The sequence below is a fragment of the Hyla sarda genome, chromosome 5 (genome assembly GCF_029499605.1).
Source record: "Hyla sarda isolate aHylSar1 chromosome 5, aHylSar1.hap1, whole genome shotgun sequence".
Lineage (NCBI taxonomy): Eukaryota > Metazoa > Chordata > Amphibia > Anura > Hylidae > Hyla > Hyla sarda.
This window is the reverse complement of record NC_079193.1, coordinates 98,941,415-98,957,339: the sequence shown is the minus strand read 5'-3', so window position 1 is coordinate 98,957,339 and position 15,925 is coordinate 98,941,415. Positions and strand designations below refer to the sequence as shown.

General features: G+C 41.9%; 1 protein-coding gene across 1 annotated transcript in view; it reads right to left on the bottom strand.

The window, feature by feature from the left end:
• Positions 1-15,925, bottom strand: part of UBE2E1 (ubiquitin conjugating enzyme E2 E1) — a 44,688-nt gene that overhangs the window by 1,559 nt on the left and 27,204 nt on the right. Inside the window, exons 3-4 of the mRNA XM_056519976.1 lie at positions 10,926-11,058; positions 804-951 (exon numbers count right to left, since the gene is read on the bottom strand). Of these exons, the coding sequence (XP_056375951.1) occupies positions 804-951; positions 10,926-11,058 (281 nt within the window). The remainder of the gene's footprint in view (positions 1-803; positions 952-10,925; positions 11,059-15,925) is intronic.

The following is a 15,925-nucleotide window of genomic DNA, read 5'->3' as shown; positions in this document are numbered from 1 at the left end:
TTAATTTCTTTTCAGTCTGACCACTGTGCTCTCTGCTGATACCTTTGTCCGTATAAAGAACTGTCCGGAGCAGGAGAGGTTTGCTTTGGGGATTTACTTGTACTCTGGACAGTTCCTGACATGGACAGAGGTGCCAGCAGAGAGCACTGTGGTCAGACTGAAAAGAATTCAACAAAAGAAATGCAACTTCCTGTAGAGCATACAGTAGCTGATAAGTATTGGAAGGATTAAGATTTTTAAATAGAAATAATTTACATATCTGTTTAACTTTCTGGCACCAGTTGATTTAGAATTTTTTTTTCCCCACCGAACTACCTGAACATGTAAACAGCCTAATACTGAACCAGACAAATAAAGACAACAAAAGGTTGATCTTAAACTTTGTGAATATTTAAAGAAATGGAATACAAAAATCTTGCCTATAGAATAACATTTTAAACCATTGTTTAATTTTTTTGGTCTGTACTTTCTGCCATTAAAAGAAACTGCTATTTTTCATAAAAAAAATGTCTGGAGCTAAATAAATCAAGTTTTTTTTAGTTTTTATTTGTAGTTTTAATTGCTGGAAATACTGTTTTTAGGGGTTGAAAGCTCAAAAGAAATTCAATGTCAGTTTCACAGCCATAAAAAAAAATGAAAAAGTGAATTTGCTACAGAGTTCTTTAGATCTTAGTGTAAAAAGTATTTTTGGGTTGTTTTTTCACCTGTAAAATTACCATGTTACAGGTAGAGAAACTTCCCAAAATACAATGTGAACTTGGCCTTAATATTGTGTAGCAGATAAATTAAGAAGAATTGCTCACCAGGGTTACAGTCTGTGAGCAGGGAGCAGATGGAGAGGAGAACTTTAGAAATGGTCAGTGCCGGGCTCCAGTTGTCTTTCAAGATATCAAGGCAGATGACACCTTGGCTGTTAATGTTGCAGTGGTAGATTCTTGTCCGAAATGTCACCTAATAAAATAAAAATTATTTATGGAAAACAAAGTTAAATTACAAAGATACATTAAGCAAAAGCACACAAAGCTCTGAGAATTTCTTTTGGTCTTTTAGTGACCTCTTGTGGCAAGTCATAACAATTGCAGGTATAACCATTGCAATTTGCAAAAGGGAATCCATTTCATTACACAATACTATTTATGTTATACACAGAGCAAGGGGGAAAAATAAGGATAAAACATACAAACATGACACATTTTCTGATTTGTTGTAATCCATTTATCTGTCTGAGACCAAACCATACAAATAAAACTGAGGTTTTATTCAATAATAGTTGAATGCAGTTTTAGGCCTTGTTCACACAGTGGAAATTCTGAGCGGAATCTGCTGGAAAAATTCAGCCGGAAGCTCTCCTGCAGCAGAGTCCTATGGATTTCAAATGGATTTTGCTGAACTGTGCACACAGCGGAATTTCCCAAAATCCCAATTTCATTGCCCACAGGAACAATTTACAAGTTCATTGTTTTTCCATATTCTATCAAGATGACGGAACATGCAAATGTGCAGAACGTCCGCCGGTATTTTCAGTGCTGACATTCTGCATATTTACCCTAGAGTTTACACTGCAGAATTTCTGACGGAGATCGAGCTGGCGGCGCTAGGACCGAGCAGACTGCATTGCTGCCCCCATAGAGTGCAATGCATTTCTGGGTGGATTTTTTTGGGAGATCTGCTCAAAAATGCATTGCCATCTATGGGGCCGGCAAGGCAGTCCGTGCGATCCTAGTGCTGCTGGCTCCATCTCTGGCAGAAATTCTGCCCAGAGATTCCGCAGTGTGAACTCAGCCTTACACTCACATTCTATTTAGTCACATGGGACAGCTTTACCAGGTGCATTCCTTTATCAATTTATTTATTATTAACTTGTTTTTTCCTCCATATCGCTATTGAAGCCAAATGCACTTTTATGAAATGCTCTGTTATGAATTTACTCCTGGCTTTGGCTATAAAGTATGATGTGAAAAACTGCTAAATTTTTCTAAAAATCGCTGTATGTGGGAAGTTCACCTTAAGAGTACATTCACACGGACGGATTATCTGCAGAATTACCGCAGTGTATTTGCTGTGAAAAATCCGCTGCAGATTTTGCCATCATTGACTTCAAGGGGTCAGCAGAAAATCTTCAATAGTCACATTTGCAGATTTTCCTTCAGAAGCATTGAAGTCAATGGTAGCAAAATCGGCTGCGTATTTTCTGCAGCAAATACACTGCGGAAATTCTGCAGGTAATCCGCCAGTGTGAACGAGCCCTAAATCTGAAACTTTCATCATTAGGATATACCCTACTTTGTCTAATGGGTGCAGGTCCCTAAGATGGGACAATAAAATGTTTGCTGAGGAAGTCTGTGCTGGGATCGGTTCTTTCAGAACATCAAATAAATCTCAAAACTATAAACTCTCAGTTTACATTTACTTGGTTAACCAACCCAGTGGTGGACATGAGGAATTCACACGCCATATGTACGAACCATATCCTATAGCCTAGGGTACAAACAATGAATGAGGCCAAGTCAGGGTTCACATTCAGGGTAGGGTCACATCCAACCTATTTCGCTGCTGCATATATTCCTACCCATTGGAGACAACGAGTAGCAAACACAGCTGCAGAAAATATGCCACATGTGACCAAAGGGTACATTCACACATGGGTATTTCTGCTGCAGATTTTGCTGCCCTTTGACTTCAATGGGCAGAAAAATCTGACTCAAATCTGCAGCAGAAAATATGCACGTGTGAACACACCCTTAAAAAGGAGTATTGCTGTTTCAACAAATAAAAAGGTCATTGGGGGACATGTATCATTATTTGTGTATGGTAGAAGCAGTTTACCCCTTTTCCCGAATTCTAAATTATGTACAGAAGCGCTAAATTTATCAATCAAGTGCAATGAGCTTCATAAATTGCGGGTAAATATAGTCATCTCCTAAATCCACTCTTTGGAAAATAGAATCAATGATTTAGAGCATCTTGCTACGTTAAGTCCAAGATGGCTTATATTTGCGCAAAAAAAACAGCTCTTGCGGCAAAATTTTTGGTGTAAAAAAAAAAGTACGCAGGTAATAAATCCATGTGTACTATAGATGTCACTCCAAGGTACCCTGATTCAGCCACATCTGGAGGACATGCTCTACCAAAACGTGCGCAAAAAAATTGCGCAAAAAAAGGGCTTGCGCAAAATTTTGCGCAAAAAAATACACACAAAACAGGGGTAAAATCTTTGATACATGTCCCCCATTGTGTCTATAAAAAGTAACAATCCTCGACTATATTTTCTGTATCAATCCTTTGGATAGGGGACGAGATATCCAAGGACTGAGCACCTCTTTAATAGAGACAAGATTTAATACCACTCACAACCTGAGGACAGACACAAGAAGAAATTTGCTATTTTTTTTATTCCTGGACAACCCCATTTAACCCCTTAAAGGACAACTGTAGTGCTCTAATATCATTAAATAAGAAGTTATGCAACTTACTAATTGTGCTCCATTACCTTTTCTGCACAGTTTAGCTGCTTTGCTGTCACAGGAAGTTGCTGCCTGAGGCTCTAATGTGAGTAGCGTCTACCTGTTATTCCCTATGGGGCTGTCAGCTAGGTCGACGCTACGTCACAAACTCCCAGGATCCTTCACTCCCCCTGCAGCTTCTCCAAACTCATACATATTCATTAGGCTATGTGCTCTGCTCCAATTGGCTGAGCACACAGTAGGGGAGTTTCAGGGCTGTGAGCTGAGCTGTTTGGATGTGAGCAGAAACAGAGCCTGTGTCTGCAATCAGCTTCAGCATGGCCGGCTCCCCCCTCCTCCCCCCTCGGTCTCCGTGGTGACATCTGCCCAGGTGCTGCAGTCAGTGAAAGCAGTAACCCTTTATGTGCCTGCCTCTCACAACCATGTTAGCTATTGTACTGTGTGTCCCTTTTCTCACTGGCCTCTTGGAATAAAGTTTACAGCAGTGTGCTGCTGAGAGAAAGCATAGCATTCCTGTGGGTCACTGCTGCTGAGAGGTCCATAAGTCCACATTGTCCCCCTGTCCTCAGTCCCTAAATGTTGCACCATAATCTATACCAGCGTTTCCTAACCAGAGCACCTCCAGCTGTTGCAAAACTACAACTCCCAGCATGCCCTGATAGCCGTTGGCTGTCCAGACATGCTGGAAATTGTAGTTTTGCAACAGCTGGAGGCACCCCTGCAACTCCACACTGTACATTATAGCTATGTAAGCTGTTTTCCAGGCAGCCGCAGCCGGCTCTCCTATTGGACAGGGGAGAACATGTGGCGAGGATGGGAGGGGATAACCACAAGGGAAGGAGCTGTGGGAGTCACTTTATTATAATTTATTATAATTTCCTTGGGGGGGGGGGGGAGAGGAGGGGGTGGGAGAGCAGCAGCTCATAGGAAGCAGGCGCAGGGGGTCATGGGAAATGTAGTCTTTATGACATGGCTGCTTACTGCTTTGGGTGGCAATTACCAGCAAACGGCTGGACCGTTTTGGACAAATGAGGTATCTTTGGAAATGTCTTTTAATGAGCTATCAGATGAGGTAAACTTTTTTTTTTAAGTACCAGCGCTGCAGATGTCCTTTAAGGACCAAGCCCATTTTCACCTTAAGGACCAGGCCAATTTTATTTTAGAGTTTTTGTTTTTTCCTCCTCGCCTTCTAAAATCCATAACTCTTATATTTCCATCTACAGACCCATATAAGGACTTGTTTTTTATGTGACTAATTGTACTTTGTAATGGAACCTCTAATTTTACCATAAAATGTACGGCGAACCCCCAAAAAAATATTTTTTTAGGCAGGAAATTTTAATGAAAACCACAATTTTGCACATTTTGGAGGGTTTTGTTTTCACACTATACAATTTACGGTAAAAATGACAAGTTTTCTTTATTCTGTGGGTCAATATGATTAAAATGATACCCATGTCTAAATACTTTTATATTTTTGTACCGCTTAAAAAAAAAATAATCTAAAACTTTTTGTACAAAATCAGTAATCTAAAATCGCCCTATTTTGGCCACCTATAACTTTTTCATTTTTCCGTATATAGGGCGGTTTTAGGGCTCATTTTTTGCGCCGTCATCTGTACATTTTATCAATACCACATATATAAAACTTTTAGACAATTTTTTATTATTTTTTTTTTGGAATAAAATGTGACAAAAAAGCTGCATTTTTAAACTTTTAATTTTTAATGTTTACCCCGTTCATCGTACGGGATTATTAACATTCTAGTTTGATAGTTCGGACATTTACGCACGCGGTGATACCAAATATGTTTATAAAAAATAAATACAGTGACCCCCCGACTTATGATGGCTCCGACATATGATCATTTCAACATATGATGGCCTCTCAGAGCCCATCGTATGTTGAAGGCAGCATCGACATATGATGCTGCTGTGTGTCGGGGCCATCGTACAAACAGCTATCTGACAGCGCTGACAACTTCAGCAACTGACAGTTGTTTAATGTGCCCCGTTCTGCCTCCTGTTACTCACATGCTGTCCTGCTAACTCACGCAGGCTTCCACTGTGAGCTCCGTGTAAGCCCCGCCCCCCAGTGCAGCCATAGCCAATAGCCTGCAGCATTTTGCTGCAGGCATCCAATGAGCTGCTGGCTGCCCTCCCCTTCCTTTCCTATAGAGCTGTAGTCGGCAGGATCATAATGGAGGACATTCTGTCCCCCCTGAAGGTATTTAAGAACTATACAGTACTGAATGCGATGTCACACATCACATACAATACATATACACACTATACACCCCATACATCAATGTTTCCCTATCAGTGTGCCTCCAGCTGTTGCAAAACTATAACTCCCAGCATGCCCAGACAGTCAGTGGCTGTACATGCATGCTGGGAGTTGTAGTTGTGCAACAGCTGGAGGCACCCTGGTTTGTCAAACACTCCCCATACACTCCACATACAATGGTCATCCCAGAACCAATTAGCAGTTTCCCATAAAGATATGTATTCAACATACAATGGTTCCGAGGCCCCAGAACTAATTACCATTTTTACATAGACATATGTACTCAACATATGATGGTTTCAACATATGATGGTTCTCCTGGAACCAATTAATATCATATGTTGAGGGACCACTGTATTACGCTTTTTGGGGGGTAAAATGGGAAAACTGAATTTTTTTTATGGGGGGAGGGGATTTTTCACTTTTTATATATTTTTTTTTTTGACATTTTTCTATTTATTTTTACATTTTTTGTTTTTTCCACTTTTTATGTCCCCATAGGGGACTATTCATAGCAATCATTTGATTGCTAATACTGTTTAGTGCTATGCATAGGACATAGCACTGATCAGTATTATCGGCTATCTTCTGCTCTGGTCTGATCAATCTCAGACCAGAGCAGGAGACGCAGGAAGACGGACGGAAACAGGTGAGGGGACCTCTGTCCGCCATTACAGATGATCGGATCTGTACTGATCACGGCATCTAAGGGGTTAATGGCGGACATCCGTGATCGTCGGCCATTACCGGCGGGTCCCCGGCTGCTGATAGCAGCTGGAACCTGCCGTGAATGACGCGAGCACCGCTCCATTGGAGCGGTGCTCGCGGTTATACACAGGACGTAAATGTACGTCCTGGTGCGCGAAGTACCGACAAACCAGGACGTACATTTAAGTCTGTGGTCGTTAAGGGGTTAAAGGAGGGTTGACTGACTACTGTTGAAAGAGGGGAAAAAAATCATGCTAGACGTTGGAGAGGAGCTGTCTGGCAGTGTTCAGGAGCATTTACATCATCCATCAACCCTTGAAAACGCAGCTTTTTATGAATGTTCATGCAGAATATTTGAGCAGTTTTAGATTTTGTGGCATTGAAAAAAAAATGATCAACCACTATGAGGAGGTGACTGGCGGTGAGAACAGATCAGATATTCATTTAATTTTGTATATATTTATATGTTGTATTTTCTAGGATGTAATGTCATGCATGTGGGGGGGGAATTAAATAATGACTAAGGGCTATATGGCCAGAAACATGTCAATCACACAACTCTCCAATATCCAAGCTTTGTATTAGGACATTAGATGTGATTGAATTTTCAAAATGAGTCTATAGCTCTATGTAGCAAATACATACATTCAATACTACATTGAAAGCATCCCTGGCCCCCCTCCTCTCAGCTATGACTGATCAAACAAGAGATGCTTGAACTATGAGTGGGGAACGTTCTCAATACAGAGCGCACTTAGGGCATATAACATGCAGAGCTCACCTTCTGAGCCTGTGTTTCCCAACCAGGGTGCCTCCAGCTGTTGCAAAACTACAACTCCCAGCATGCCCGGACAGCCTTCGGCTGTCCGGGCATGCTGGGAGTTGTAGTTTTGCAACAGCTGGAGGCACCCTGGTTGGGAAACACTGCTCTGGGCACTTGCAGCAACAATTATTTGGTCATGTAAGCCACATGAATGGCCGCAGATGCCTTCAGTAGCCCGAGCAAGTGACTTAGTTTGGGCCATATAGGCAATTTTATGGAGACTGGACAACACAGCAAACCACTACTGCTCTCCTCCACTGTATATAAGGGTACGTTAACACGCGCGGATTTCAGCCGATTTTACGCTGCAGATCCGATGGTGAAGGCCCGTTCTATGCTGGCTTTACATGTGCAATATGCCGCCACCAGCAGGCACACTGTGTTGTGTGAGTAGCAGTATGCTCACACATCGCGGGAGCTCTCTGCCTAGCTCAGAGCAGGGAGAGCGGCCGCGATGTGCGAGTACGCCGCACACATCGCTGCAATGGCACATGTAAAGCCAGCATAGAGCGGGGCTTCACCAGCGGATCCGCAGCTAAATACGCTGCGAAAATCCACGCGTGTGAACGTACCCCAAGTCGCATCGTGTTCTTAGCGGGATACCTGTGATGGAAGCACTGAATGCAGTATAAACCTAGCCTTCTTAAGGGTGGGTTCACATCACGTTTTTCAAGTACATTTCCTGTATACGTTTTCATTAATGAAAAAGTATGGAACCGTATTGAAAACCGTATACATAGACAAATAATTGAAAACCGTATGCACCCGGTTTGCCTGCAATACGGTTTTCTCCCGTAATCAAAACCGTGTATGAACACAGTTTTGTTTCCAGTTTAAAGACAGTACTGCAACCGAATACGTTATTATTATTATTTTTTTTTTTAACATGGACGTCAATGGGAAACGCACATGTATACGGTTCCATACTTTGTACATGTGCATTTGCATTCTAAAGTCCCCACCCAACACCCCCTCCCATTAAAAATGGACAACATTTTCTAAAACTTAGTTTTTTTTTATAAAAAAATGGACGGAACTGTATGCACTTTTAAAAACAGTAAACAATTTAAAAACGCATATGGTTTACTTTTTCTCCATACTGTTCCATCCATTTTTTTGCCATACGGTTTTCTTTAGAAAAACGGATTGAAAAAACAGTATGGCAAAAATGTGATGTGAACCCAGCCTAAGGGCTGGTTCACATCACGTTTTCTCCCATACGGGAGCGCATACGGCAGGGGGGAGCTAAAACCTTGCGCTCCCGTATGCCTTTGTATGCGCTCCCGTATGTAATTCATTTCAATGAGCCGGCTGGCAAAATTTTGCGCCGTATGCGCTTTTACAACCGGATCTAAAACCATGGTTGACCACAGTTTTAGGTCAGGGGGAAAAGCGCATATGGGGCAAAAATGAGCCGACGTTTCACTCCGGTCGGCTCATTGAAATGAATTACAAACGGGAGCGCATACGAAAACATACAGGAGCACAAGGTTTTAGCTCCCCCCTACCGTATGCGCTCCCGTATGGGAGAAAACGTAATGTGAACCCAGCCTAACACAGGCAGGGTTTTTTTTTTCTTCCCCTTTCTTTATATATAAATTCATCTTTTGTATACCAGTAGGAAAAATATGCTAATATACTCCCCGGTTCCAAAATATATATTCTAGTTAACCTGCAAAAAGTTTTTTTTAATTTTTTTTATTAAGGGAACATAAAAAGCAATATATAGAAGAAGAAAAAACTGTGGCAATAGGAATATGCCGTGCCAGAAATAAGCACTAGTTTATAGCTTGCAGTGGAAATCTAATAATTCTGTGAATGTGCTCTCAAATGCTTGAATAGTCAGTATATTTATACAAGGAGATAGTTTGCTGTTGTGGGGAAGATTTTCTCCAGCGCACAATTGTTTCATATTACAGTGTATTATGTGGATAATGAACCTGCACTTAGATGCAATTTGCTACTATTCAGGCAATTTAACAAGAGACAACCATTCCACATCTCCTCTCGTGTATAACAGGAATCCCAGAATAAGCCAATATTACCCAATCAGTATTACAATGCATGGTGAATACGGCTTTAACCCCTCATGATACACAGTTGGATATTCATGTCCTATGAGCACACACCTTGTAATGCTGGAAGTTGCTCTCTATTGTGTGCTGTCTTTACACATTGCTGACAGCCTAAGCCAACTAACATGACCTGAATCACAAAAGTGTCCCAGGGGGCTGCTTTATTTCCCCCTCTGAAGACATTTACATCTATTTGTGAATCACTTTAGCTGCTGGGCTTGTCCACACGGAAAAATAAAGAGGCCGAAAATTCTGCCTCAAAATCTGTGCAGTTTTACATCCATGCAGGAACTCAGAAAAGCAACAGGTCGCATTTATTTAGTGCTTAAATATTAGTTTCTGAAAAACCTGCAGATTTTTTGGTTTGGTGCGAAATTTCCCAATAAAGTTGAAAAATATTTTTTGTAATACAAAACCACACTGATTTGGATGTGGAAATCAGCAATAGGCAGAAGACCAGGGTCGGGCCTAATACATCACACTGAGCTCAGCTTATCATCGGCCAAGGTGATTAATAGACCACAAGGAAGACCCCAGTGGAGATCGGGATTCTGCTGCTCTGTTCAAACTGTGAAATTGCCACGGAGAAATTCTGCCAGTGGAAAGTATGTCCGCCTAAAGAATGAACACGTTGATTCTTTGGGTGGAATTCAGCCGGACTGCATTGCCATCTATGAGGCAGAACACATCTGCTGAATCTCCACAGAGTGAACAAGCCCTAAAACTAACAGGAATATTACTGAAATATTACTAATCCTTTTAAAGGGGTACCCCGGTGAAATGCTTTTTTTTTTTTTTTAAATCAAAAAAGAAAGTTAAACAGATTTGTAAATTACTTCTATAAAAAAAAATCTTAATCCTTCTGGAACTTATTAGATGCTGAATACTACAGAAGAAATGATTTTCTTTTTGAAATACAGAGCTCTCTGCTGACATCATGACCACAGTGCTCTCTGCTGACACCTCTGTCCATTTTAAGAACTGTCCAGAGTAGAAGAAAATCCCCATAGCAAACATATGCTGTTCTGGACAGTTGCTAAAATGGACAGAGATGTCAGAAGAGAGCACTGTGGTCATGATGTCAGCAGAGAGCTCTGTGTTCATAAAAAGAAAATAATTTCCCGGGAGCTGTGCAGTTCCTATGGGGATATTCTCTCCATCATTCACAGCTCCCGGGACGTGACATCATCATTGAGCAGTTAGACAGAAAACTTCAGAAGCTAATAACTATTGGAAGGATTAAGATTTTTTAATAGAAGTAATTTACAAATCTGTTTAACTATCCGGAGCCAGTTGATATATATATAAAAAAAAGGTTTTGCCTGGAATATCCCTTTAACTTTCTGGCACCAGTTGATTTAAAAAAAAAAAAAAGTTTTCCACCAGAGTACACCTTTAAGTGAATCTCCCAGAGAAATCTCAACAAAGTGAGCCCATAAATAAATCCAAATAACAAATATCTAATGTCTATGGGCAACATAAGGCAACTGAAAATCAAATGCCACTGTAGCACTATAAGTATAGCAGACACAATATGCCTGGGGGGGGGGGGGGGGGGATCCACATACCTTTGGAGGTTTAAAAGGGTATTCAGGAGTGAATGTGATGTCAAGGAAAAATACACCCCCTTCATAGACCGAGCCAGGAGGACCCAGGATAGTTGATCTCCATTCGTAGATATTGTCTCCTTTTGGACCAGCGCTACATAGGAAACAAGATAAACATATAATTATAATCTATACACATTAAAGACATTTTGTTGTAGATTCAGTTAAATTAAACCCAAATGTTATAGCTTCCATCCAGGTAAAGTCTACAGTATATTAACAGGACATTTGTTCTTCTCTTAGAGCTCTTCTCCTCTACACACAATTCTGTGAAGTGCTGAGCTTGTGTCTTCCTGCCATTCCCTCTTTGTTTAGGAGTTATCAGCTGCTGAATTGGAGTTATTTTCTTTCTGACAACTGTGCTCTCTGCTGACACCTCTGCTTGTCTCAGAAACTGTCCGAAGCATTAGAGGTTTGCTATGGAGATTTGCTGCTATGCTGCTACTCTGGACAGTTCCTGAGACAAGCAGAGGTGTCAGCAGAGAGCACTGTGGTCAGACAGAAAAGAACTTAACTTCAGCAGCTGATAACTACTGGAAGGATTAAGATTTTTTAATAGAAGTAATTTACAAATCTGTTTAACTTTCTGGAGCCAGTTGATATAAAAAAAATGAAAATACCCGGAGTACCCCTTTAAGGCCGATTTCACATGGCAGAATTTCTGCACTGAATTCTGCTTGAGTTTACAGCCAATTCCTGCAGCAGAAATTATGATGTGTGAATGGGAGGGCAGAATCCCAACGACCTGTATTGGCTATAAACTCCTGCAGAATTCAGTGCCGAAATTCTGCCGTGTGTATGCGGCCTAAGGAGACATGAATTCAAAGAATTAAACACAAATATTCCATAAAGAAGATTTATAACTTTATGAAGCAAGCGCTGGCCTATTCCTCAACTTTGTATGCAGTCTGTAGTAACCTACAGTGTAGCTAGATAGTAAAGCTTCACATCACATGTGCCGTATTTTGTACATTTGACTTCAATGGGTAGGAAAATACACAGCAGCAAATACGGCATGTTTGACGCTACCCTAATAACGCATTTATTTCTGAAACATGTATCTGAATTACACCGGTGGGGGGAGCAGCAAGGTAACAAGTCAGACAAGTCTGTACACAAAAGCCTGAAGCTGGAGTTTTAGTATAGTGTAAAAGTGACAAATATAAAACTATTTCTACAAATACTTCACGTAAAAAATCCAACAGGAAACCAAGGGCCCAAATAAACAGTTATTTATGAGCACAAGCGAAGAAAACATTCAATGCTCAATAGATGTGGGTGTAACTGCACATGGCTTCGGCAGGTAGTACCTTTACTCCTACAGTATAACACTCCCTGAACCAGTTTCTCTAGTAGAGAGATCTATCCAAGGCCTAGTTATAAAGGTGTGAAATCTAGGACACTATTAGCACTAGCACATGGCTTGTATAGTACAATATGTAATACAGCTACTTTACAACTAAATGGCAGCACAAAATACACAACTGGAAGCCTAGTACTAGTGACTACTACTGTCAAGAGACCCCAAGATGGTGGTGACATCAGAAGAATATGCCTATGCCAAAACACATGCAGGAAGAGGGATTTCTTCTGCCTCCGGAATCTAACTCCTTGCTACACCCCAATTTATAGGTAAAAATCACCTCTCATCTCATAAAGGCTACCCACAAATCTACAAATACACACGGGATCTCAATTATGTCCTAAGTGTGTAGGGCGACACCATAAAAGGCTGAAAAACTCCCATGAGATAGAAGCCAAATAATCAGAATAAATCTCTGGATCAATGACCATTCTCCAGAATCTTAAAAGGGGTACGCTCGCCGCTCAGTGTTTGGAACAAACTGTTCCAAACGCTGGAGCTGGGAGCTCGTGACGTCATAGCTCCACCCCTTCATGACGTCACGCTCGCCCCCTCAATGCAAGTCTATGGGAGGGGGCGTGACGGCTGTCACGCCCCCTCCCATAGACTTGCATTGAGGGGGCGAGGTGTGACATGAGGGGGAGGGGCTATGGAGTCACGAGCTCCCGGCGCCGACTCCAGCGTTCGGAACAGTTTGTTCCAAACGCTGAGCAGCGGAGTACCCCTTTAATTATATCCCGGACCCTTTTGAACTTTGTGCCATGACGACTTTCTGACAGTTCTATCGTCTCACTACTTACAGTAAAGAACGGCCTTCAATGATGATGAAGAAACCTTCTTTCCTCTAGACCAGGAGTGGGGAACCTCCAGCGCATGGCCAAGACAGTGCGGATAGAAGTTTACAAGCTGTGGGCTAAGGAAGCAAGAATGTACAGCCTGTTCTCAATATGCCCAAACTGATGGTGCCAGCACATCTGTACCTTGGAAGGTGATAGATGCACTTTAAAAAAGGGAAGGGTCACACTCCACGCTTCCACAGCATATTTCGGGCTGCAAGAAATCTGTCAGGCAGCGGGAAATACACTGCATATGCGCTATGAGCAGACACACAGGGCTTTCCCTGCCACAGCCCTGTGTATGCAGTAAGGTTTGGAAGCGGACTGAGCGCACTGACATAACTGACAGGGGAGTAGATATGAAGAGCAAAATTCGACCCATACGCCAGAAACTGCTCCAATTTCCAAGGTAAAATAAATGTAGTCAAAGCAATATGGCGGTTAAAGTGCCAGCAGACACTATATTTATTTGAGTAAGAACCAATGATGCGTTTCGGAGGTGGAACCCTCCTTCCTCAGATTGGAAATCTAAGGAAGGAGGGTTCCACCTCCGAAACACGTCATTGGTTCTTACTCAAATAAATATAATGCCTGCTGGCACTTTAACCGCCATATTGCTTTGGCTACATCTATTTTACTTGGAAATTGGAACAGCGCCTGACGTATGGGTCGAATTTTGCTCTTCATATTTACTTCACTGAACAGGAGTGGGTTCCCCATTCCTGTGACCCAATAGGCTTCGCAGTTCATTCCGACCAAGCTTCTGACTGTACCCCTATCTAGGGGCGATAAGCGCAATTTATCCACTACAAGGTGAGAGGCCAACCATAAGGCTGGTGTCCTGCCCTAACCCTCATTCCACCTCTTTCTCTTTTATCATAGATAACTGACACGGGGGCTGCCTCCAAACCTTATTGCACACACAGGGCTGTGGCAGGAAAAGCCCTGTGTGTCTGTACATAGCGCATACTTAGTGTATTTCCTGCTGCCTAGCAGATTTCTCGCAGCGTGAAATATTTCGGACGCGCTGTGTGTGACTCTACCCTAAATGTGTGACCAAATATAGCGGTTCATTTTAAAGTTGATAATTTTTTACAGCCTGTGAGTGATCGCATAACTATCCAAATGGCCTGCAGTTAAGAAGAGGTTCCCCACCTCTGCTCTAGACACACGTGATGCCCCCGTGTGATAGATAAAGGCTTGGGTCTAGGCAGATCGCAGCAGAGATCTCATTTTTAACTCTTGATATATTGGGAGCTTTACTGCATATTGTATTCAGTTTGCTATGTATAACACTATCTCCTGCAAGGGACCCCTGAGGCCAGTGACTGGCTACCGCAGTCCATGCACAATGAATGGTGAGATCACCATACACTTCTGTTCAGAGGGATTATCTTAATTCTGCTCTTTCCTGCTACCCAAAAAGGGACCGAAAACCCCTTTAATATATTTCACAAATGTGTTTGATTATTTTCTAGCCCATGGCTGGCATAAAGTTTATCAAGCAGTCAGGTGACTTATTGCTAAATACAGTATTATGATGTAAGAAGGACTACTTTTTTTTGTGTGTGCATGGATATAGGTTAATGCCAGCATTTTGCCAGCTAGCACTTGGTTGCCAAACAGTAGGACGTCTGATGGTCTCTGGCCAGCCCTACTTATTAGAAACTATGCCAATGAAAATTTACAGGGGCTATTTATACATTTGGAGGAAAGCATTAGGAGATTCCTTTCCTCATATAAAACAATACGGGCATGTGCCGTCTGCCATGACTAAAAATGCCTCTTATAATTCATCAGTCACGGTTATGTTACATCAACAAATTATAGAACTTCCTTCATTCCCAGATGCCTTTGCAAAAGTTCTGAAGACTAAAACCATTGTTTACTCTACTTTACCAAATCTATGCCTAGTGTAAAACCCTCTCCTGTTCCAAGACCACAACATGGGTATGGCATTTGATTTGCCAGTTCATGCCCTAATTGAATACTATTCTGCACAGTACTGGGGGGAGATCAGTGTAGAGTAATATGTTTAGAACACTGTTTCCCAACAAGGGTGCCTCCAGCTGTTGCAAAACCAACTCCCAGCATCCCCACTGAGATGGAATATCAAGGCGCAATTCAGTAGCTTTCAGTTATTGAGTTGGGCCACCCACAGGACTACTTCGTCCAGAATAAGAAGATGCTGACATGAATACATTCTGGAACTTTTGTTCTACATAACTACAGTGGTCCCTCAAGTTACAATATTAATCGGTTCCAGGACGACCATTGTATGTTGAAACCATTGTATGTTGAGACCATAACTTTATGGAAAGCTGGAAATATGTTCTGAAGCCACCAAAATGTCATCCAAAAATAGGAAAAGGTGAGGATTAAAGAAAAATAAGTAGATAACTAATATAGATAAAGCAAATCCTTACATATAAAAGTAATAAAGATCTGCTGGGATCTGTAAATCACTGTCTATGTCAGTGTTTCCCAACCAGGGTGCCTCCAGCTGTTGCAAAACTACAACTCCCAGCATGCCAGGACAGCCAACGGCTGTCCGGGCATGCTGGGAGTTGTAGTTTTGCAACAGCTGGAGGCACCCGGGTTGGGAAACAATGGTTTAATGGAGGACAGGAGCTTCTTCAGGGTCCTATACAGTACACACAGTGTCCCAAATGGAGCCGCCCTTACTTGGTGTCCAAAGGAGCAGCTAACCCTGGCACAGGTAAGGAGTAGTACAGAACTTTTAGTTCCTTCCTGTACTGTAG